The sequence below is a fragment of the Harpia harpyja genome, chromosome 3, assembly GCF_026419915.1.
Source record: "Harpia harpyja isolate bHarHar1 chromosome 3, bHarHar1 primary haplotype, whole genome shotgun sequence".
NCBI classification, from domain to species: domain Eukaryota; kingdom Metazoa; phylum Chordata; class Aves; order Accipitriformes; family Accipitridae; genus Harpia; species Harpia harpyja.
In genome coordinates, this window is record NC_068942.1 from 37,635,644 (window position 1) to 37,657,040 (window position 21,397).

The following is a 21,397-nucleotide window of genomic DNA, read 5'->3' on the forward strand; positions in this document are numbered from 1 at the left end:
CACGCCGGAGGCTGAGTACCCTCCGGGATACCTTAAGCAGTAACCAAGGAGCCTGCTCTGCTTATGCTTACGTGGTGCTTCTGCACATCATCTGAAATTTTCAGAGGATCTTCATATTTAGGTGTTAGAACAAACACAACTATAAAAATTGCCAAAAAAAACCCCCAAACCAATTAAGTGGAGGGAGTAAAAAGTGCAGAATGTGAACTAGACTCTCATGGTTGTGGAAAACTAAAAGGGGAGGAGAAAGGGCAAGAAAGAGAAACTAATGGGCAGTGAAATTAGGGAAAATTAAAAGCAGCTTTAAATACATCAGAAGCTAAGAGTCCTAAAAGCACAGTCATCTACTGACGCCTGGAACTGGAGAAATGTCAAATGTTTCTTTCCTGTAGCTGGCAGAAAATCTAGATGACAGTACCAGTTACAGCAGCAGCATAATGCTTTCTGTTGTAGTAGTAGCTTGGGAAATTACCAAACAACAACTACTACAGCAGTACATTTTTAAGTTTGCTATTCTGGCTAACTTGCATGCAGGGATTTTAAAAGGGCTGGCTGAGCAGCGGTCTCTGGGCCACAAATGCTTTTTTTTTTTTGAAAAAAAAAAAAAAGAGTATACGTAATGAGTCAGACTGAAAAAAATGTTGTGTGTTAGTCATAAACAAGTAAGCTAATACTAAGTCTAATCTGGGCAAACTAGAGTACTAGGCTACCTGCAGTCTGATGTTGGCTTCCAGTAAAATAATGTAATAGCTTGTAGGGATTGGATTGGTCATGATTTAAGGGGGTGTTAATTGTAATAATGAGCCTGTACAGATTTTTTAAAAATAGGTCTTTTCTAACATGATGTGATTTTCTGATGTTGCTGTAATTTTGCTTGATAAAGGTAAAAGCATTGGTGTGTCTTGCATGTTTAATGCACTGAAGTTGTGCCACAGGTCATCGGAATAAGCAGCTAGAATGATTCCATGTGCCACACACTGTTGGAGCAGGCCCAGAGGAGGGGCACAAAAATGATCAGAGGGATGAACACCTCTCCTGTGAGGACAGGCTGAGAGAGTTGGGGTCGTTCAGCCTGGAGAAGAGAAGGCTCTGGGGAGACCTTCTTGTAGCCTTTAATGCTTCAAGGGGGCTTGTAAGAAAGATGGGGACAGACTTTTTAGTAGGCTCTGTTGTAATGGGACAAGGGGTAATGTTTTTAAACTAAAAGAGGGTAGATTCAGACTAGAGAAAAGGAAGAAATTTTTTTACAATGAGGGTGGTGAAACACTGGAACAGGTTGCCCGGGGAGGTGGTAGATGCCCCATCCCTGGAAGCATTCAAGGTCAGGTTGGACAGGGCTCTGAGCAACCTGGTCTAGTTGAAGATGTCCCTGCTCGTTGCAGGGGCTTTGGACTAGATCACCTTTAAAGGTCCCTTCCAACCCAAACTATTCTATGAATAAACGAAAACCTGACTAAATGAAAGGTCACAGTGTGACAACAAAAGGAGAGCCATTGCTGATAGCGTATTTCTAGTGGTGTCAGCTGGGAATGGTTTTTTTGGCTTGATGCTAATCAAGAGGTGGGTGTTGGTCTCTGCTCCCAAGTAACAAGTGATAGGACGAGAGGAAACAGCCTCAGTTTGCGCCAGGGGAGGTTTAGATTGGATGTTAGGAAAAATTTCTTCACTGAAAGGGTTATTAAGCATTGGAACAGGCTGCCCAGGGAAGTGGTTGAGTCACCATTGCTACAGGTATTTAAAAGATGTGTACATGTGGCACTTAGGGACACGGTTTAGTGGTGGACTTGGCAGTGTTAGACTTACATTTGGACTTGATGATCTTAAAGGTCTTTTCCAGCCTAAACGATTCTATGATTCTGAGTTTGTTGGTGTCCTGGAAGAAAACACGAAGTTAATTTGGATTATGTTTGTGGGCAACACAAAGCGCGGGCAAGTCGCAAGTAATGAAAAGAGGCAAGTTAGCGGTGGAGTTGCAGTCACATGTATGCTGGGCGAGACAACAAGGAGTTGTGTGAATGTCTTAAAAGCAGACACCAAGTCGCAGAGCAGGTAGGAGGGCTGGCGGGGGGTGCGCGGTGGCCTGGGAGCTGTTGCAGGAGCTAGGGCTCTTACAGCGGCACGGCGGTTCATGAACACAAAACCCCAGCTGGGCACGGTGGCGAGAAAAGTGAATGCGGTACTTGGACACAAACATGGAAATCCTGAGCAGGGGCAGGGAGCGTGTTATCTTGGTGCAAGGTGCTGCTCCTGTCAGCGCAGGATTGCTGCGGCCGGTGCTGCGCAGGAATGTTGCTGATAAGTTGGAGGGAGTTCAGGGAGGACCATGAGAGGGGAGGGCTGCAAAATGTGCTGTACAGTAAAACGAGGAGCTCTGTGTGTAAAATAAACACTCGATTTCTTCTTTTTTTTTTTTTTTTTTTTTCCCCTGCTGGAGGTATGCTATAGTTTAACTAGGAGTTCACGGAAGGAAGCGCAGTGGCCTGCCTTGTGCAGGTCAGACTGTGCCGTCGCAGGGTCTCTCTCGCTCCATAATGGAGGAGTCCTCACAAGGGAAGAGTGGGAAAGGAAGAACCATTGTATCTTCGGAGACAGATGTCTGCATCTCTTCCTACTGAAGCCTTGGGTGTTGTGGGTGTTTTAACTCCAGGTGCCCTGTCCACCAGGCTTCCAAAATGTGTGGATTTTCTGACCAAGAGCATCTGCCTCCTGTGCCAGTGCAGGCCACACAGCTAACCACCTCTGGGGCAGCTCCTGTCCCTTCTTGTTTTTTAACATTTTCCCCCTCCCCCAGCTGCTGCTTTTTCCCTCCTGAGCTGCTTTACTGCAGACTTTTCAGGAAAGACTTTTCCTTCTTCTCCGGGAAGGGCAGGTAGCCCATGCCTGCAGCACTGGCTGGTGCATGGGGACAGGACTGGAGAGCTTCTCTCTCGCTCTGGAGAGAACAGACCAGGGGCTCAGCCTGCCAAAATAATCAACCCCTCCTTGCCCTTAATACCGCTTCCCTTCTGACTGGCTGTGGTAATTCTGAAAGAAATGTGTCTTGTTTTGGGTGTCTTGTAAAGGCTTAAAAGTGTGTGTGTTTGTGTGTATCTAGTTGTACTTAATGCTGAGGCTTTCCTTTCAGAGCACTATATGAATATTAACTAGTGACTCCTTGATACAGGCTTGATAAAGGTCTTTCAGGCTGCACATTGGCATGTGAGAAGTTGGGCTGGAAAAATTAATCATTTGTCCCCTGGCACAAAGAAGAGCCACAGAGGCTGGGAATAGCATTCTGGCTTGCTGTAAACAGGGCACAAACGTAGACCAGATTTCCACGGTGCTCAGTCCCATACAAGCATGTGTGGAATAAGAAAATTCCTGTCTTTGGAACACGAATTTTGGGATGCCCAGAGCCGAATCGTGATGGGGACGGGCTCTTCCACCAGCTCCCCTGACAGAAGGGGTCTGATCAGCTGCTGAGGCCCCTCTGTTGGGCACTGCGAGTACGCAGCATAACGGAGCGTGCCGTCAGGCAGCAGGCGTGGAAAGGGGGATCACAGGGGGCTTTGGGGGGAGCAGCTGTGAAGTCTGTCTGACCTGGTATGGTGCCTGAGAGCGGCCAGTTTGTGTGCCTTGGAGGAAGTCTTAAGACGAATGCGATAGAGACAAGCGGTGCGCTGCTTTATTCCTTGTCTTGAGCTGGGATGCTGTGAAGCTTAGTGGCCCTTCCAAAAATCTTAATTAAGCCCATTCCGAATTATCATCACTTGCCATATCAATATTTTCTCTTCAAGGGCATCCCATGATGGGTGGAGGAGGGAATTGTTATCGTTTTGGAGCTTGCTGTCCTTAGACATCATTAAGTGGTTCCTGGCTCTTGCATTGAGCTGAGGGAGAAGCATTTTCACCACAGCGGCTTCCGTGCCAGAAGGGTGGTAGCTCGGCTCCGGTCATCGCAAGGGACAGGAGGATCGAGAGCATGACTTGTGCAATTTGGTGGAGTCTGGCAGAGCGCTGCAGGCACTTAACCTGTTTGTCAGAGGTGTCCGGAGCGCACAGAAAGCTCCGTCTGCAGGGGTGTAGTACACCACGCTCCGTTCCCAGATGGCAACTGGCATATGTTATATTTGTAGACAGATCCTGGTTCATGCCACGACTTGCATTCCTCTTTCTTGTCATTCTGTCCCCAAAGACCTGGTCTGAGGTAGCGGTGCTCCGTGTTTCCGTAACACATCCCACCCACCAGTCTTAAATTACATGCACGACGTTTTTAATGGGCTCTGTGGAGCATACTTCAGATTCCCGGTGCCTCAGGTTGCTCCGTGGTGTCTCACGCTCTTCACCTGCCCTGTGACTGAACTGCTCTTTCCTCCCCAGCGTGGGAAGGGCTTTCCACCTACATGTGCACGTAGGTGCCCCGGCATGTGATGGCAGCTCTTGATGCCAGGAGGGAGCCTGCTCTGCTGGCTGCGTCCTGGACTGGGGGAGGAAGGCTGTGGTTCCTGGGGGGGGGGAGGCTGTGATTTCTTGGCCACTCATTTTTCTCCTCCCTTCCTTTGTTGTTTTTCAGAACATGAGTGAAAACTTGAAGGACTGTTTGATCCAGACCCAGGCTTCCTTAGGGGAGATGGTGACGATAAAAACAGAGGCCTGCTCTCCGCGCCGGGACCAGGAGTACGGACAGCCTTGGTACGCGGCTGAGCTTCGGTCCGATGTACTGTAACCCCCTTCTCTCTACCTCCCTCCCAGCTGAAAGTTGTTTTTGCGAGATATACCTGAACTTGTCAAAGTTATTAAAACCCTCCCTTGAGAGGTCTGCCTTGAGGTGTATGACAGGGGTGGTCACCTACTCATGTGCTAGGCACATGTCTGTTAGGTATGCTAGTTCGCATCGAGCTTTGCGGTGCTGGCATGCGTTGAGGGTGATGCCTTGCCTTTGAGCCGCACATTTCCCAGGCTGTAGCACCTCTCTGCTGGTGGGAGTCCCCTCTGCCACTCTTCTGCCCAGTGTGGGATGTGCCACATGTGTGCCATGCATGGAGGTGCTCTAGCTGAAGCCACTACCTGCTGTAGGCTTTAGCCTTAAGCCATCTCAGGTACCAGCTTTTGGCAGGTTGGATGGCAAGTTAAATCATTTCTCTGCTGGTGGTGCGGGGACTAAGAGAGTTGGTCAGGCCCTGTTGCCTCTGCTCCTCTCTGTGTGCAGTCCCAACATCTTGGTAGTTTAACATCATCTTTCTGTTGTTCCCTCCCCAGCTCTGGAAGGCCTGACCCACAGTCCATGGAGGTGGAGCCCAAGAAACTGAAAGGGAAACGGGATTTGATCATGACCAAGAGCTTTCAGCAAGTGGATTTCTGGTGTAAGTGTCTTGTGACTGAGGGAAAAGCAACATCACCGCTTATATAGGCTTCAGTCTTTCCTAGTTGGCACCTTGCCGGTTTGGGGCAGGAAGCAGGGAAGAAAAAAGCTGGGGACAAATTTGTGTGATCTCCTGAAAAGACCGGCACATTTGATAAGGAAGCTGTTGCACAAAAGCAGCTTGTCCATCATGGGGCTGTGCAGCGGTAGGGAGGTAGGTGGAAGGCGTGCTGGAAACATGAAAATGTGCATGTGGGAAAAGCCCAAGAGTCTGCAGAACCCAAAGGCTTGAATTCAGAAACTGTGAAGGGAGCATTGTGTCGACGACAACTCTTTCCCCCCTCCCTGTATTCTGGGAAAGAAAACTGGTGCTGGTTACGTTGGCATACCTACAAAATATCAAATTGTAGGCCTGAGTCCTTGTCTGGTCACAGGGCAAGTGCCTTGGGATGCTGCCTTTCTCCCGAGCATAGAATAAAGGCTGTATGATGAGGGTATTTTTTTCCAGGGATGTTTGTTTTAGTTCCCCTTGGGTGCATGGGGAATGAAACCTTTTGGCTTGAGGACATTGCTGCTGACTAGGGATGTGCGAGGACCCCGCACCCTCTGTCTCTGCAGGTGGAGATGGGGCCTTTCCCTGCGCACGTGGCCAGTCTGCGTAGGGCACCAGGGTTCACGCAAGCACAGGCGTTGGTGGGACAGGCATGGCTTGGGGCAGAGCCCTTGTGGAGAGACGTGTGGCGAAATGAGTTGAGCAGCCGCTGAAGCATCTGCGTGTGTGGAGGTCGGACTTCGGGGAGGGGACTCAGCTGGGCCGGGGGGAGGATGGGGAGCTGGGGCATGCTGGCCTGAGCACTGTGCGTCCTATGAGCTATGTGAGCCTGTACAGGCATCGCATCTGCCCAACCTAACCCCTGCTCCCCTTGCACCCGCAGTTTGCGAGTCCTGCCAGGAGTACTTTGTGGATGAGTGCCCGAACCATGGCCCCCCGGTGTTCGTGTCTGACACCCCAGTGCCCGTTGGCATCCCTGACCGGGCAGCGCTGACCATCCCGCCTGGAATGGAGGTGGTGAAAGAGCCCAATGGGGAGAACGACGTGTGCTGTATGAACGAGGTGATCCCCAAAGGTCACATCTTCGGGCCGTACGAGGGGCAGATCTCTAGCCAGGACAAGTCCGCAGGATTCTTCTCGTGGCTGGTGAGTGACGAGTGTTCCCAACGAAGTGATGCCCTAGCCATGCAGCTCAGAGCTGGGGGACTTGCGGGTCTGTGGAGCCAGACCTTAGCCATCTTTCCCCTTCTGCGAAGATCTTCCACTGACCCACGTGGGCAGTAGGCGAACATCAACCTGCCATAATTATTAGAAGCTTAAGGGTATTGATACGTGAAAGGAGACCAGGTGCCATGCACCTGAGTTCAGTTCACAGCTGTAGGAAGCAGAGCTTGCTTCTCCTCTTCCCCTTGCCATGTTCTTCCATCCCCACTCAACCTCTAGGGCTCCTCCAGTACCTTTCTCTGCTCTCGTCATCATTTTGAGGATAGAGGAAGGATTGTATCTAGACATTGCAAAGCTCTCTCACAGGCCTGCAGTATTCTTCCCAGCCTGCTTGAGCAGAACAGGTGGCTCAAGAGGCCAGGAAAGAGGAGATCCAGTCCATCAGGAACTGATCTACATGCAGACTCCAGCACCAAACCCCATATTTTTTTCCCCTAGTACTACAGGCCTTGGTTAGCCTATGAGAGAGAGATGTCACTAGATTGATGGATATTAATTATTATGAGAAATGAGATGTGGGACTTAAGTTACAAGTGCAAAAAAATTGAGAGCTGCTGATATGAAATGCTGCTCAGGCTTTTCTGCTTGTAGAATAAATGTGTGTCTCAGCCCTGTCCTGAAAGGGAAGATAATCTTCTGTATCTCAGGACTACTAACAGTTTTGTCACCTGCATCCATAGTTATGAAATGCTGCTCACACTTTTCTGTTTGTAGAATAAATGTGTGTCTCAGCCCTGTCCTGAAAGGGAAGATAATCTTCTGTATCTCAGGACTATTAACAGTTTTGTCATCTGCATCCATAGTTCTGTATTAGGGATATTTGTACATAGGAAAATGCCTCTTAGTTCAGAGAAGCCTCCACACACATGTCCAGCGCAGCAGCCTGTAGTACTAGGAGAGCTGAGATTCATGGCCTAGAGTTTCATGTCCTGACTTAAGGCTGGAACTGAAGCAGTGATTTGAGAGTTGTAGACCTTTTCCTGACTGGACCAGCTAGTTGACATGCTGCATCTGTTCTCTTGTTCTGCAGATTGTTGATAAGAACAACCGCTACAAATCCATCGATGGGACAGATGAAACCAAAGCAAACTGGATGAGGTGAGTCCAGTTTTCTTCTGCCTTCCCTTTTGGGGTTCTGTCTTCCAGAGAGAGGCCATCAAACACCCCTTGTTGTTTTGTGTGACAGAAAAGCAAACCAAAGTGCCACGACCCCTTCTGTAAAGGGTGTGCTTGTGTTCTTTCAGTTTATTGTGATGAATCCTTTGGAGTCAGATTCAATGAAAGGGACTAAAACAAGGATGTGTGTATGGAGGATGGCTATTTTCTGGAATGAGGACAAAAGATAAAGATGATCCTATTTATCCAGTCTTACAAATGCTGACAGGTCTCACTCTTTTTTTTTTTTTTTTTTTTTTTTTACTCTATGTTCAAATATTTGCAAAATGCTTTGCATTATCCCCAGGGTAACATTTGATTCTGTTTGGGGTTTTTTTTGTCCTTTCCCATTTGACAGACATTGGAAAAGGTGCTTTTTTTGTTTTGTTTCTGGGCTTCACTTGCAACAGTTGTCTGTGGTGGCTGTCATCGTAGTGTCAGCTTTACTGTGTTAGGAGAAACATGGAGTGAGTTGCTGCAGCTCGGAACACAGAAATCATGCGTGTGCTTGCGCTCCCTCTGCCGGCCCCGGGACTCAGCAGAGCAGAACCCTAATACCAGTCAGTACTGAACCAGGAGTGGGGCTGGCTCTGGTTTGTTAACTGCAGCAGTAAGGGAACATGTTTAACCATGCTGCAGTGCTTCAGGTATTGGTGTGTATCTGCAAAATGTATGTCACTCTTGCAGCCTCCTGAGGCGGAGGCAAAGCACTGAAGTGCCTCCTGTGTATGGAGAGTCACCAGAATGGGGCATTGCTGCATACTGGTGCCCGTCCCACATTCAGACCAATCCTGCTTTCAGGGGTGAATTTTGGAAGCGGTTGTTGTCAAGAAGGCATTTCATACAAGGGTAAAGCAGTGTGGGAATTAACTGGTTTGGTGGCCTGGATGTCTAGGATTTTCAGTTGTCACTCATTAAGGGAAGAGAGAGCATGAAGTACAGGTAGATGGAAGACTGACCTAGCTGGTTAAATCTGGTTGCACCACTTTTGCTCCATTCGAGTCTTCATGTGGATTGCAGCTGTTCTGACACTTAACATTCATAAAGTTCAGCAAAGGATCTCATTTTTCTGTAGGAATTCCAAACATTACAGTTGTTCATTACTGGATGAGAGAAAATGCTAGACCTGGGCTGAGACTGGAGTTGTCGCTCCAAAAAGAAGCAGTGGTGCGGTGGACAGATAGGTAGGGGGACATATATCTTGAAGTAAAGAATGCAAAGTTCAAAAATCAGAGTGAGATTTTTCTGCTGGATCTTTATTTGATCTGGGTGACAGTGAAGCTGGGGGAAAACAGAGTCTTGGAAAGCAAAAATCCTATGATGAACTCTTCTTCCTTCTGCCACGAACATAAGCTTGATGTCTGGGTTTAAACAGGCACTACTCAGGGTCCCAGCACCAAAGAACAGAATGTTCTTGTCTAAACTTGTATTTGCCATGGTTAAGTCTCAAGACAAGTGTGGTCTGGACCATTCTCTACAGCCTTGAAAGGCAAGGAGGTTATGGTTTTGTAGAAAGGGGATGTTTGCAACTCTTCTGGGGAAGGGTGTATCAAAGGACCTGTGCAGGCTATACCAGTCTTGCTGATCTTTCTGGTTTTACTCTTGAAAATTGCTTCCAATAGCAGTATTATGCAGAGTCTGACTGACAGTTCAAGTGGAGATAGTGGTCCTCAAAAAGCCTTGGTTTTGTTTGTTAGCAGTTTTCAAACAGAAGGTGCACTCGCTATCCGGTGCTAGGACATTACCTGTCATGGAGATTATCCACAGAAATTGTACTTCCAGGACGCTGTAGACAGCGCTCTTTTTGTTTTTCAGATGGTGCTCTTTGCCATCACTCACAGATGGAGTGCTTTGCAAAGCAGATCTACTCACCCTCTGGGTAGGTGGGTATGGCATGGGGAGGGCAGCTTGGGCTGACTCCTCTCTCTTCTTGTAGATCTGGCTATTGTTTTTGTTGTTGACTACCATATCTGAGTCCATTTTCATGTTCCCACTGAGGACAGTGTGTACACTGCAGCACTTACTGGTTTAATTTCAAGTGACTGTTTACCCAGGGCAGTGGATGACGGGGAGGAAGGAGTACGAAGCGTAGCAGATGGCATGGCAATGGTAACATCTTCTTGCCCTTTCCCTCTTCAGTCAGTCAGTCGAGACAAACTCCTGATGCTGGGAGCATGTTTTCCTAAGCTGGCCACTGGCACAAGAATAATGCACCCTTCATCTCTGTCCAGAGTAAAGTGCTGTTGTTTCCAATACTTTACGAAACTCCACAGCTTTGACCTGCAGGGATGTGTGCAAACCTCTTCCTCTGTTTTTGTTCTTTTGGGGGCTCAGGGTGACTGATTACCACGGATCACAGCAAACCTCAAGGGAAGTTGGTGCTTTCTCACACACGAACCATAAACTGCTGCTGGTGGGAGTTCTTGGGGCTTCTGAAGGATTGTGCAGAAACAGCGATTGTTCTGGCTACTTCTGAGGAAATTCTGTTATTCAATTGTTGGGGACGTCTTAAAAAAAAAAAAAAAGGATCTGACCAAAAATGAAAGGAATTCAGAAAGTCCAGGAAACATCCCTCTGTGTATGTATCATTTGGCCCAGACTGAGATGCAGGGTAGGAAGTACCAGCAAACTGGTGGTGCCTGACTGAACTGTTGAAGTGCCTCATGTGTGGGGTTTCCAGGCTAGTTTGGGCATTTATAGTCTGTATCCCTTCTTACATGCGAGTACCTGAGTTCTCGGGCTTTTGGCACAGTTCAAATTCATCCTTTCCCTCAGCCCGTGTGAAAAGGCTGGTGCAAGACTTCCTCACTTCTTTCTCCTTTGCCTTCCTCTCTGCCCCCTTTCCCCTCCAAACATAGTAACAAAGAGGTCATGAGGAGCAAGACTGTTCTGTAAGTCTTCCTGTATCTCCTTATAATGGAGATGTCTGCGATTAGATCTTCATACAATAATAGAGCTTGGAAGGGAGCTGTGGTCAAGTGTTCCAACGGCCTGCTCAAAGCAGATCAGCAGATCTTTTAAGTACTGAGCTACTGCTTTGATTTTACAGGACCTTTTAAAAATAAAAATTTTTAAAAAGTCAGGGTTACTGTGTACACCCATGTGTTCAGGGGGAGTAAAAGCCACCAGCCTATGCACAAGTCATTTTGTTGAACTTCATAAACTGGTCTTTGTTACCTTGCAGCAAGTGGAGCAAATGTTCTTATCCATTATGGACTGAAATTTATGCAGAGCAAAGGGATCCTAAAGTACTGCAGGACTGTGATCCCTGTAAAAAAACTACTTTAGAGCCCTGGGAAAAGTTACATGCTTGTTTCTTAGAGGCCAAGAAAAGTGGAGTTGTTTGATATCTTTGTGGGGTGATCATTAAGTGCCCACTGTTCACATTGTAAACTATGTCATGTGTTTTTAAAGAAATAGCTGTACTGTCTTGCACTTTCAGATTGACCTGGGCTGAGGTGTGAATTCACAGCCTCACAGCTCGGGCTCCTCTGGAGCTTGATAAAACCCACACAGCGTCCCCAGAGAGGTACTTCCAAATATCAGTGACTGCTCCTAGGGACATCCTGCATGCTAATGGAAATGCATGAGGGGAAAAAGATCTCTCTGACAGTAATACTGTCTGCATTTTTATACAGAATAGGTTAATGTGCCTGCTGGGAACCTAACTTTAATTGAATTCGTGATTAAAACTGGCCAGAACTCATTACTCTTTGCATTGTGAGTTTGCTGTTGGAATACTTAAGTTATCTTAAGTAGTTTTGATCCAAGTCATGCCGGAGCAAATGAGTGGAAACCCTGAAATGTGAACATCCAGGTCTACCACAGGTTGTCCTAAGTGCACTTGGTGGGATACTTTGTCTGGGAAGAGCAAAAAGGGCTCTAATTCCTCATCAGTGCAGCTTTGCTAGTGATGGCAGCCATGGGTTCAACAGAGAAGAGAGGGTGCAGGTTTCCTAACCCTGCCAGCGGCTCCAAGCAGCTCGGGAGGGACTTCTGTTCTGCAAGCTCACTCCTACCCAGGGGCACTTTGCAGAATACTGTTACTCCTTTTCACCAGAGCAACTTGTCAGTGGAGGTTTGTTTCTACCACATGGAGGCACTGATTGTGCAGTCTTGGGTACCTGCAGAGAATATACATGAAACCCAGTTTTGCTGAACATGATAAAAATCAAAACATAAATGTTCCCTTGCTCAGTGTTCCACATAGCTGTGATGGGTTAACCCTGGCTGGATGCCAGGTGCCCACCAGAGCTGTTCTATCACTCCCCCTCCTTCTCAACTGGACAGGGGAGAGAAAAATATAACAAAGAGCTTGTGGGTCGAGATAAGGATAGGAGAGATCACTCACCAATTACCGTCACGGGCAAAACAGACTCAGTTTGGGGAAAAATTAACTTGATTTATTACAAATCAACCGGAGTAGGGTAATGAGAAATAAACCCAAATCTCAGAACACCTTCCCTCCACCCCTCCCTTCTTCCCGGGCACAACTTCACTCCCGGATTCTCTACCACCCCCCCCCAGCGGCACAGGGGGACGGGGATGGGGTTTACGGTCAGTTCATCACACGTTATTTTCTGCCGCTTCATCCCCCTCAGGGGGAGGACTCATCACACTCTTCCCCTGCTCCAGCGTGGGGTCCCACCCACGGGAGACAGTCCTCCACGAACTTCTCCAACGTGGGTCCTTCCCACGGGCTGCAATTCTTCACGAACTGCTCCAGCATGGGTCCTTTCCACGGTGTGCAGTCCTTCAGGCACAGACTGCTCCAGCGTGAGCCCCCCACGGGGTCACAAGTCCTGCCAGAAAACCTGCTCCGTGGGCTCCTCTCTCCACAGATCCGCAGGTCCTGCCAGGAACCTGCTCCAGCGCGGGGTTCCCACGGGGTCACAGCCTCCTTCGGGAACCCCCCTGCTCCGGCGTGGGGTCCTCCACGGGCTGCAAGTGGATATCTGCTCCACCGTGGACCTCCATGGACTGCAGGGGGACAGCCTGCCTCACCATGGTCTTCCCCACGGGCTGCAGGGGAATCTCTGCTCCGGCGCCTGGAGCATCTCCTCCCCCTCCTTCTTCACTGACCTTGGTGTCCGCAGGGTTGTTTCTCTTACATGTTCTCACTCCTCTCTCCGGCTGCCGAATACCGCCATCCCAACTTTTTTTCCTTCTTAAAAATGTTATCACAGAGGCGTTACCACTATCGCTGATTGGCTCGGCCTTGGCCGGCGGCGGGTCTGTCTTAGAGCCGGCTGGTATGGGCTCTGTCGAACACAGGGGAAGCTTCCAGCAGCTTCTTACAGAAGCCACCCCTGTAACCCCACCTGCTACCAAAACCTTGCCACACAAAACCAATACAATAGCCTTTTCTCTCCTTCCAGTGTTCAGCTGGGAGAACTCCTTTTTCCTTTTAAGTTTGGTTCGTTGTTTTTTTTTCCTTGAGGTCAGTTAGCAAGTGCTTTGCCGGCTCTCCATCATTTCGTTACCATCTTCCCTAAATGCTCCCTCAGTCCCTCCATAAATGAAGCTCCACCAAAACAGTATCTCAAGGATGCATTTACGTTTGTCCCAGTGAAATGCATCTGTGCACTTAGTTCCCAGCTCTCCCTGTATGTGGCCTGGATTTGAGCAGCATTTCCTACTGGTTTTCAAGATTTAACCAAGGTTAACAGCTTCTGACACTTACCCCGATGGAGGGCAGCAGTGTCAGTGAGATTCATTAAACGGCAGTGTAACAGCACTAAGGAGAAACTAGAACGACATCTGACAAGGGTCACTCTGCCTTTCTGTAGGTTTTTCTTAGTCTGCGGCCCACAAGCACCTTTCACACGAGTGCGTCCCAAACCACCTCTCTTCTGCTGGGCCATGTCAGCACTGAAAGCCACCCATCTCTGAGGAGGTGCCAGCAGGGCTATCACAAACGTGGAGCAAGTGGGGAAAAATACTGAGGCCTTTGCTTATATGAGCTTTTCAGAAAGTATTTTGGGGTGGCTAAAATCTGCCTGCGAGAGATAGGGCATTCAGGCAAGATTTTAGGATTAAATGTAATTTTTTGAAAGAGGAGGGTCTGAGCTATCCCAGCCAGAGTTTATTCCCACAACATTGCAAAGATACTAACAATAAGTCCTAAATTAAATCTAGTATCTAGCAGATAGCATCTTTGGTTTCATTTAATTTAGGACCATAAGCAGAAAGAAAACTAATGTATAGGGAAGCCAATAGGCTTTCACTCCCATGGTGTCACTTCAGAGTTACAGTTGTTAGGTGTCCTAACCATTAAGATGTCTTATTTCTTCTATGTTCCATCTTAATATCCTTTTAAAACATTAATTTTCTAGGCTCGTAGTGACAGCTTTTTGGGACAATTTATATTAACACTGAAGTCTTTTACCTCAGATGAGTGTTACGTTCTCCACCATAACTCCATGCTGATGTAGATTTCTATCTGAGAACTTCCTTTTAAAATATTAAGAACTATATGACATAAGCACCAAAAAGGTTGACCTCTTTCAAAAACGTTCCTGACATCCCTGCTTTTAATTGTTTGAAGATGTGTAAAAGCAGTCTTTTGTAATGTGTAGCACTAGAATAACCATTTTGGCATTTTACTTCACTCTGCTATAATTCAAATCAAGGCATACACTAAGTTTTCCCAGCAGTTCTGCTCCTCCATGGCCTCTGATCTCTTCCGTGCTGTTCCACATGCTTCTACACAGGCAACCATTGCCCAGGCTGCGGATTATTCCCCTGTCCGCAGTCCCACCTTGTTTATGTGTGAGACTGCATGTTCACACAGCCTGTTTTCTCCTTCCCTATTGAATAGATCTGCTACCTTCCCCCCCCCCCCCCCCCCAATAAAAAGCTATAGTTAGGACTAATGTTTTGTTTATTTTTAAAGTTTCCTTCGACTGTGGCTGGAAAAATTAACACACATCCCCTTTGGACAAAACTGCTCGTTCTCAGGATAGCTGCCTCTTCTTCTCAATGGGCTGAGGCTACGAGTTGTTCGTTTGAAGCGCCAGAAACTGGGTGCAGGCTCCTGTCAGCAGCAGTGACAGCAAAGCCTAGCCAGGAAAAACAAGTGGGTGGCCTCATTCCTTTTGAGAACAATGGGAAACGGCAACCATTTCTGGGTGAAACAAGAGCTTGCTGTGAAGCAGACGAATGCTGGATTTGCAGTACCCCTGGTGCTGAAGAAAAGACTTTTGCTTAGAAAAAGCGAGTTGCAGAAGTTGCCCACGAGTCTAGTTGAAATGTCCCTCCCCTGAAAATAATCCAATTTGATGTAGCCTCTGCATGGCATCCTGCAAGTTTTAACAGAAAGGGTGGTGTAAAAGTTTCCGTTGCATGTTGTGCCAGGCAGAACAATAAGATATGTTTCAGGCCTCTAAATTTCCTCAAGAACCCATTTTCAAGCAATGTCACCTTAGAAGCTAATTCATCAATGTGATAGTGAGTTCTCACGCTTTTTTCTGTGCACAAACTGCGGCAAGCGATGTGAGGCTGTACTGAAATTCTCATACCTAAGTCAGGGCATCAGACAAAGTGTAAAATTTCATTTTAACTGTAAAGCTGAGAAGGCTCCTTCACACTAGTGTTGCTTGGTGTTTTTTTTCTTAAGCTTGAAAATTGCCTCTTAGAAACAAAACGGCTGCCTTTTCCTGGTGCGATTGAGGAAAACTGAGAGGTTGTTGCGGGTGGGGGGAGCTGGATCCCACCGAACTCCTCTGCCCCAGTGCTGCACTGGCCAAGTGGTTGGATGCAGGGGGATGCTTTGCGCTGATTTCCTTTTACCCAATTGTGCTTTGTGGGATGTTCAACCCAAGGAACATGGCTGAACGAAAGAGGAAGCCCAAGTTTTCCAAGGAAGAACTGGACATTCTGGTCACTGAGGTGACCCGAAATGAAGCCATGCTGTTTGGGAGGGAGACAATGCGTCTATCTCATGCTGACAGGGACAAGATCTGGGAAGGCATAGCCAGGCAGATCACATCAGTCAGCCAGGTCCCCAGGTCTGTAAAAGACATTAAACACAGATGGGACGACATGAAGAGAAGGACCAAGGACAAACTGGCATTCATGCAGAGGTCCCTCTCCAGCCCCAGCAGCACGGGGCGGCCCTCGGCCATCGTCCTGACCGCCCACGAGAGAGCCATCGAGTCGACGCTGCATTCGTCACGCCAGATGCACGGCTTCCGGAGAGCGGATCTGGACGTGGTTGACAGCCCATCAACAAGCTGTAAGTATCATTGCCTTAACACCTCTTTGTCTTATGCTTGCATATCTCAGTTTGACACCAGAAGAGCGTTGTGTGTTTTGTGAGATGCTGGGTTGCCTGTCAAGCTAGGTCCTACTGCCGTGTTTGGTTTCAAGACAGCCTGCTCTGGTGATCATGGGGTGTTGAGATGGCTTGAGGGAAAGCTGTTTCCAAGTTAAGATCATCTTCTATATCTGTTTACCTAGTCCTTTTCCATACTGTCTTCTAAGGCTAGACATTGTTCAGATTTGACTTTCTTAATGGGTTGTAAGTCTGAACTAATCCTACAGGTGAGGGAACATCTATAGTTGAAGTGCAACTACCTCCAGTCTGTGAAAAAGTGTTTGTAAAGGATTAGGAGTTCTTTGTCTTGCATGCACCCCAATAAAACAGCAATGCTGTAAAGCTGAGAATCATGTGCAAGTCACTAATAGATCACTGCATGGTAACCATCTTCCAAGAGGGCTGTTGGGGGGGCTCAGTGATCACTGATGTTTATGCTCTGAGGCCAGGCCGCTAATGATTTCTCATTAGTGGTCTGAAGGCGCAGCACAAGTGCTGTGGAAAAGGTAGATGATAATGACTCCCTTCTTCACTGTTTTTTAAGAAACTACTGGCCCTGCTTTCTAAGTTAATCTTCTTGCACCACGTTCTCAGTCACCTTCCAGTGCTGAACCACAAGCTGCTTTTTGCAGGTTCTTTGCCCAGTTGGATACATACAGTTTTCTTGTGTGGCGGTGCAGCTTCTTGGTCTGTGAGCTTTTAGGGATACAAAGGAGAGAAAGAGGGGATAACTTTTGGGGAAGTGAGTCGACCAACACTTCATGGGTGGCACTGTCCTACTTCATTAGGTTTTATCTCATACCTGAAGTAATGTTGTTAGTGGGAAAGCAAGGGCAAAAATCTTCAAGAACTGACAAAGTGGGACTTGGTCATTCTTTGCATCTATCTTGGAAGCCAGTTATGCTATTTCAGAGGTAAAATGAATACAGCTTGTGCAAGGAGGCAGTGGGCAGTTGCAACAAGTATCGTCTCTTCTTACTCTTGATGTGCCTGTACCCATGAACTGGCACATTACTAGATATTCATCAGACTAATGAGAACTTTCCCATGGTGTTTTGCTTTGGTTTTGGTTTTGCATTGAGTATACTTGCCCAGTTAATGTAGGGTCCTGTTGCTGCTATGCCTGACTGCCTGTTTATCTTAGTGATGCCAAACCACATAGTGGCTTTGCAGTACAGACTTTGCGAGCAGCAAATACTACGTCTATGCTTTTCTCAGTGCGGAGGGTGTAAGAAATGACAAGGGAACAGGGTTTTGGCATGAGGAACCGAATGTGTCAGGGTGTTCTGAGACCGAACCAAAGGCCAGGAATCTTTGTCCCTCCAAAATATTGGAGTTTTCTAGCTACTTACGGTTTTGGGGAAGGGGAGTCATTGCTACTGTCTGAAATGGATTTATATTCTAGTAATGAACAATGCTGTGTACAGGATACCATGGCAGCTTGGATTCCTCCTCGGTTGACTGGGTTCGCCTGCTCTTCAGGCCTCTTAAGGCTAAGCTTGTCACCCAGATGCTAACCTTGCAGCACGTGCATGTTGAGTTATGCATCAGGAGCTACAGGCTTGTCTCAACTGGCAGACTGGGGGGAGGGGAAAACCCTTTTTCCATGTGCTTCGAGATGCCTTGAAACAGAAGTCAGAGTTGTGAGGGATTTCACGTTAATAATTCATGCTTCCTCTTCTGTTTAAGCTGACGAAGACGAAGAGATGCCAGGCACTTCTCGGGAACACCGCTTCTCATTGCTGCAGAGGGCCAGTGCAGGAGTCAACCAGCTCTCCGGGCCCTCCTTCCTCCGCACTTCTTCCTCATCAGAGCACTCGGAAGCTACCAGCCAAAGGCAGGAACTGCACCGTCCGTCCCCGCGCACCACCTCGTCCTGCAGACCCCCGCACCCCCGCACCCGGAGTCCACCCCTCTCCAGCTTCGATCGCCAGCTTCTCCATTCCCACATGCAGCAAACAGACCTGTTCAGGCAGTTCTGCCAGGAGCTGGTGGCTATTCACAGAGACATGGCAGACAGCATGCATGTCATCGGTCAGAGGATGGCTGACCTCACCAGCCAGGTTGGCCAGATGTGCCAGACCTTATCGGAAATCCGTGATGGGGTCCAGGCTTTCCATAGGATACAGGATCCTAGCGTCATGCAGGGGTCTCTTCTGCAAGCAGCTTGCTCAAAACAGCCCCCTGAGCCCAGTGCAGAGTCTAACCAAAACCCCCCAAAACAGACTCCTTCTGCACGGACTACCAGGTCACGAAAGAGAAAACACCATTTTTAGTCTGCTTCACATTAAGTAAAGAAAGATGCCCCTTCCTGAGCTGCTGCATGCTCACATGGCCTCTCCATGTGTATCAGTACTCTGTGGGGAAGGTCAACAGCCACCCCAACCCATCCATCCACCTGCTAGCAAACAGAGCAGTATGAATTATGGCAGCTGAATAGTAGGGCTGGCCCTCTGCAATGGCAAAGAGGAATCTCAAATCTTATAGAGCTTGGGATGTAGGACATCTTTCTGTTCATAGAGATTAGGAGTTTTCACTGGCTTCCCCATGCTTTGGACGCTCTATAAGCTAAGAGATGCAATAGGATTCGTTATCTTGATCTCTTCTCGTGCCTGTGAAATGTTATTTACTGAGACAGTGTACTACAGAGCTCCCTTTGCAGTCAACCCACAAATTTACTCTACTACTGCCTTCCCATCATCTTCCTGCAAACTAGTATATGCACTGTGCAGAAATACATCCTTATGGCTCTAAAGACTCTTATTGCTCATTATTTTTGTCTTGCATTCAGCAATAATGGGCAATCCAGGGCTTACTGTGACTTACGCACAGGTTTGGGGAGAGGGGTGTAAAAGCAGTAAAAGCAGAGCTTGTGCAGGGAAGGGAAGAAGGCATGCCACTGAGGACAAGAGGACAGGTCTGAGCACTCTGTGGTTTTAGACTGCTGAGAACGGCTGCTATGGCACGTGCCTGGATCCTGCAGTCCCACATGCACTTACATCAAAGAGTTTAATCTTTGTCTGCTCCAGTCTGAAACCCCTACCTACCCACCCTTCACGATTGCAGTTAAAATACAATTATTTCATAATATGACAACATTTAAAGAAAATTGTATCGTATTAATTTCTTGCATGTTACAATCTTCAGTTTTGAACCACCTTACCCTCTTCAAAATGTGAGAGACTGCACAGAAACAAGGAAAGATATAGGGCCTGCCTCTGACCTCAGGAACAGTTTGGTTTTGTATCACTGTAAGTCTGTCAACTTCAGTAGTTTCTTTGCACTCACTCAGTGTTATTTAGGGTGGGATCTGTACTGTGTTCTCCTACTGTGAAGAGTTTACAATCTAAATTCACAGCTATGTAGGTTAAAATCTTAGACATGTTGGTTTTGTACTGCTTTCTTTCCCCTTACAGATGCAAGAAAGGACTGTTACAACATTTGAATTGCTTAGTGCTGCATGAGATTCCCATGTACAACCCTGATTCTGAAACTAGGCTTTAATAATGTCACCTCAGGTGGTGATAACATATGTGGCAGCTTTTTTACAAGATGTCTGTCTTCTCCTTGATTTGCACATCTGCACCTACCATGCTGCCCTCATCTCTGGAGTAATCTGGACTGTTACCATGATACACTTCAGCAGGGAAAAGGGCCAAGGTGTTACCCACACACAGTTAGCACGCTGCTGCTCTCCAGGCTGTCCTATTGTATGTGGAGGTGGGTTGCAGGAAACTATTCAAGTTAATATGAATGCGCGTTGTCTTGCCGTGTCTGGGATACAAACTTGGCCAAAAAGTTGTATAAACTTCAGCAGGAATTGAACATAGGCAGTGCAGTATAGGAGAAGGATGGCTTGTTTTATGTGATCTTGAAGGATCTTCTTTAATCTGTCTGGCCTGTCCTTTGAAAGTATAGTGCACTAGCTTCTCTTCTGGAAAGTTCACTGTATGTCTGCTGTGTTAGGCATTCCTGACATGCTTTTCCTTTTTACTTTTTCATTGTTCTGTAATTCTAATTCAAGTAATTTAATTTTAGTGGTGCAGTAAAGGGCCCTTGGTCCAGGAAGTAGAGGTCTGGCAAGGAGAAAAACGTCCTTTCTGAGGAATGACCCACACTGGTTTCACGCAGAGGACATTCCTCGTAGCGCTGGTGCCAGACCAGGGCAGTACTTGCTCACTTTCTTCTGAGGATGTCGTTTTACTTCTGTTGTAACATTTGTATTCTGCGAAAGTCACAGTCTCTCTTCACTTGAAGGGAAGATTGGGAAATCTGGTAGTAGAAGATATCTAATTTATGAATCACAGAGAACTGAAAAAAATGGTGATTTGTTTTAAAGGCTTTCTGAGTCAATATAGTGCTGCTGCTATGTATTAGAGGTAGTATTTTATATTTTTATAATATTTGGTCCCTGCTGATGTTCCCTTAATGGATTTACTGATAGGATTAGCTCCTCTGATGTTGTCCAGGGGGATCCCTTCCGGCAACCCTCAGGTCTGCAGAGGAGGAGACTCCCGCAGGTGCTGGGCACTGGAGGGAGTTGACATCGTCGCTGTCACCAGTTTGCCCACACAGACACGTTTAGAGAGAGAATCCTGGTGCAGGATGCACAGCCTTCAATAGAAGCCCCCAGAGGCTGGGCTCTGGTCAGGAGAAAGGACCTCGTTCTATAAACTGCCTGATGTCTCCCCCAGTTTCCTCTGTGGACTATTACAGATTGGCCCAGATCTGGGGACGTATCTCCTGCCCTGTGTAGACCCCTCAATGGAGTGGCTTTTCTGTACTGGCTCGGAAAGGATACTCCCTCCTGCACCCATCATGTTAACTGGCTGTGGAAGTAAGTGCCTGTGTCAAAGCAAACTGCTGTGCTCAACCCCAGTATCTCCATATCTTGTACATGCTGAAAAAATTCTCCTTCAAAGTATTTTTATGAAGAATGCAATAAATATATAACCCTTTTAACACAGCTGCTGTGGAGTCATTTGTTTCTCTCATATAATTTTTGCCTGAACTGGTAACAAGTCGCTGGGTCTCCTGGCAGCACTCGGCGTGGGAGAGCTGAGGCAGGGTTTGCAGGTATGGTACCCCGTGGCGGCGGCTCTCTTGCCGGGCAGGATCTCCTGCCCTGGCTCTGTGCTCGACGTTGATTTGGGAAAGGCCGGTGGCCTTTTCCCTGAGGTGCTCTGCCCTGGCAGGGTGTCAGCGGAGCACCCTGGGGGACAGCCAGAGGGTGGGCAGGGGGGAGGCACAGGGCACATCCTGGGGTTGGGGGGGGCAGAAGCCTGAGCCTCCCTCCAGCTGTGGGGCT

General features: G+C 47.6%; 1 protein-coding gene across 6 annotated transcripts in view; it reads left to right on the top strand.

The window, feature by feature from the left end:
• The window catches only part of PRDM11 (PR/SET domain 11), a 48,018-nt gene that overhangs the window by 13,641 nt on the left and 12,980 nt on the right, over positions 1 to 21,397 (top strand). For 5 of the 6 annotated variants that reach the window (XM_052781943.1, XM_052781942.1, XM_052781945.1 and 2 more), the window contains exons 2-5: positions 4,553 to 4,671; positions 5,239 to 5,342; positions 6,277 to 6,539; positions 7,648 to 7,715. In XM_052781943.1, coding sequence (XP_052637903.1) covers positions 4,556 to 4,671; positions 5,239 to 5,342; positions 6,277 to 6,539; positions 7,648 to 7,715 — 551 coding nt within the window. In that variant the 5' untranslated portion in view covers positions 4,553 to 4,555. Of the gene's footprint in view, positions 1 to 4,552; positions 4,672 to 5,238; positions 5,343 to 6,276; positions 6,540 to 7,647; positions 7,716 to 15,595; positions 16,009 to 17,778; positions 21,056 to 21,397 lie in introns of those variants that run through there. The other variant, XM_052781948.1, reaches the window with a different exon arrangement.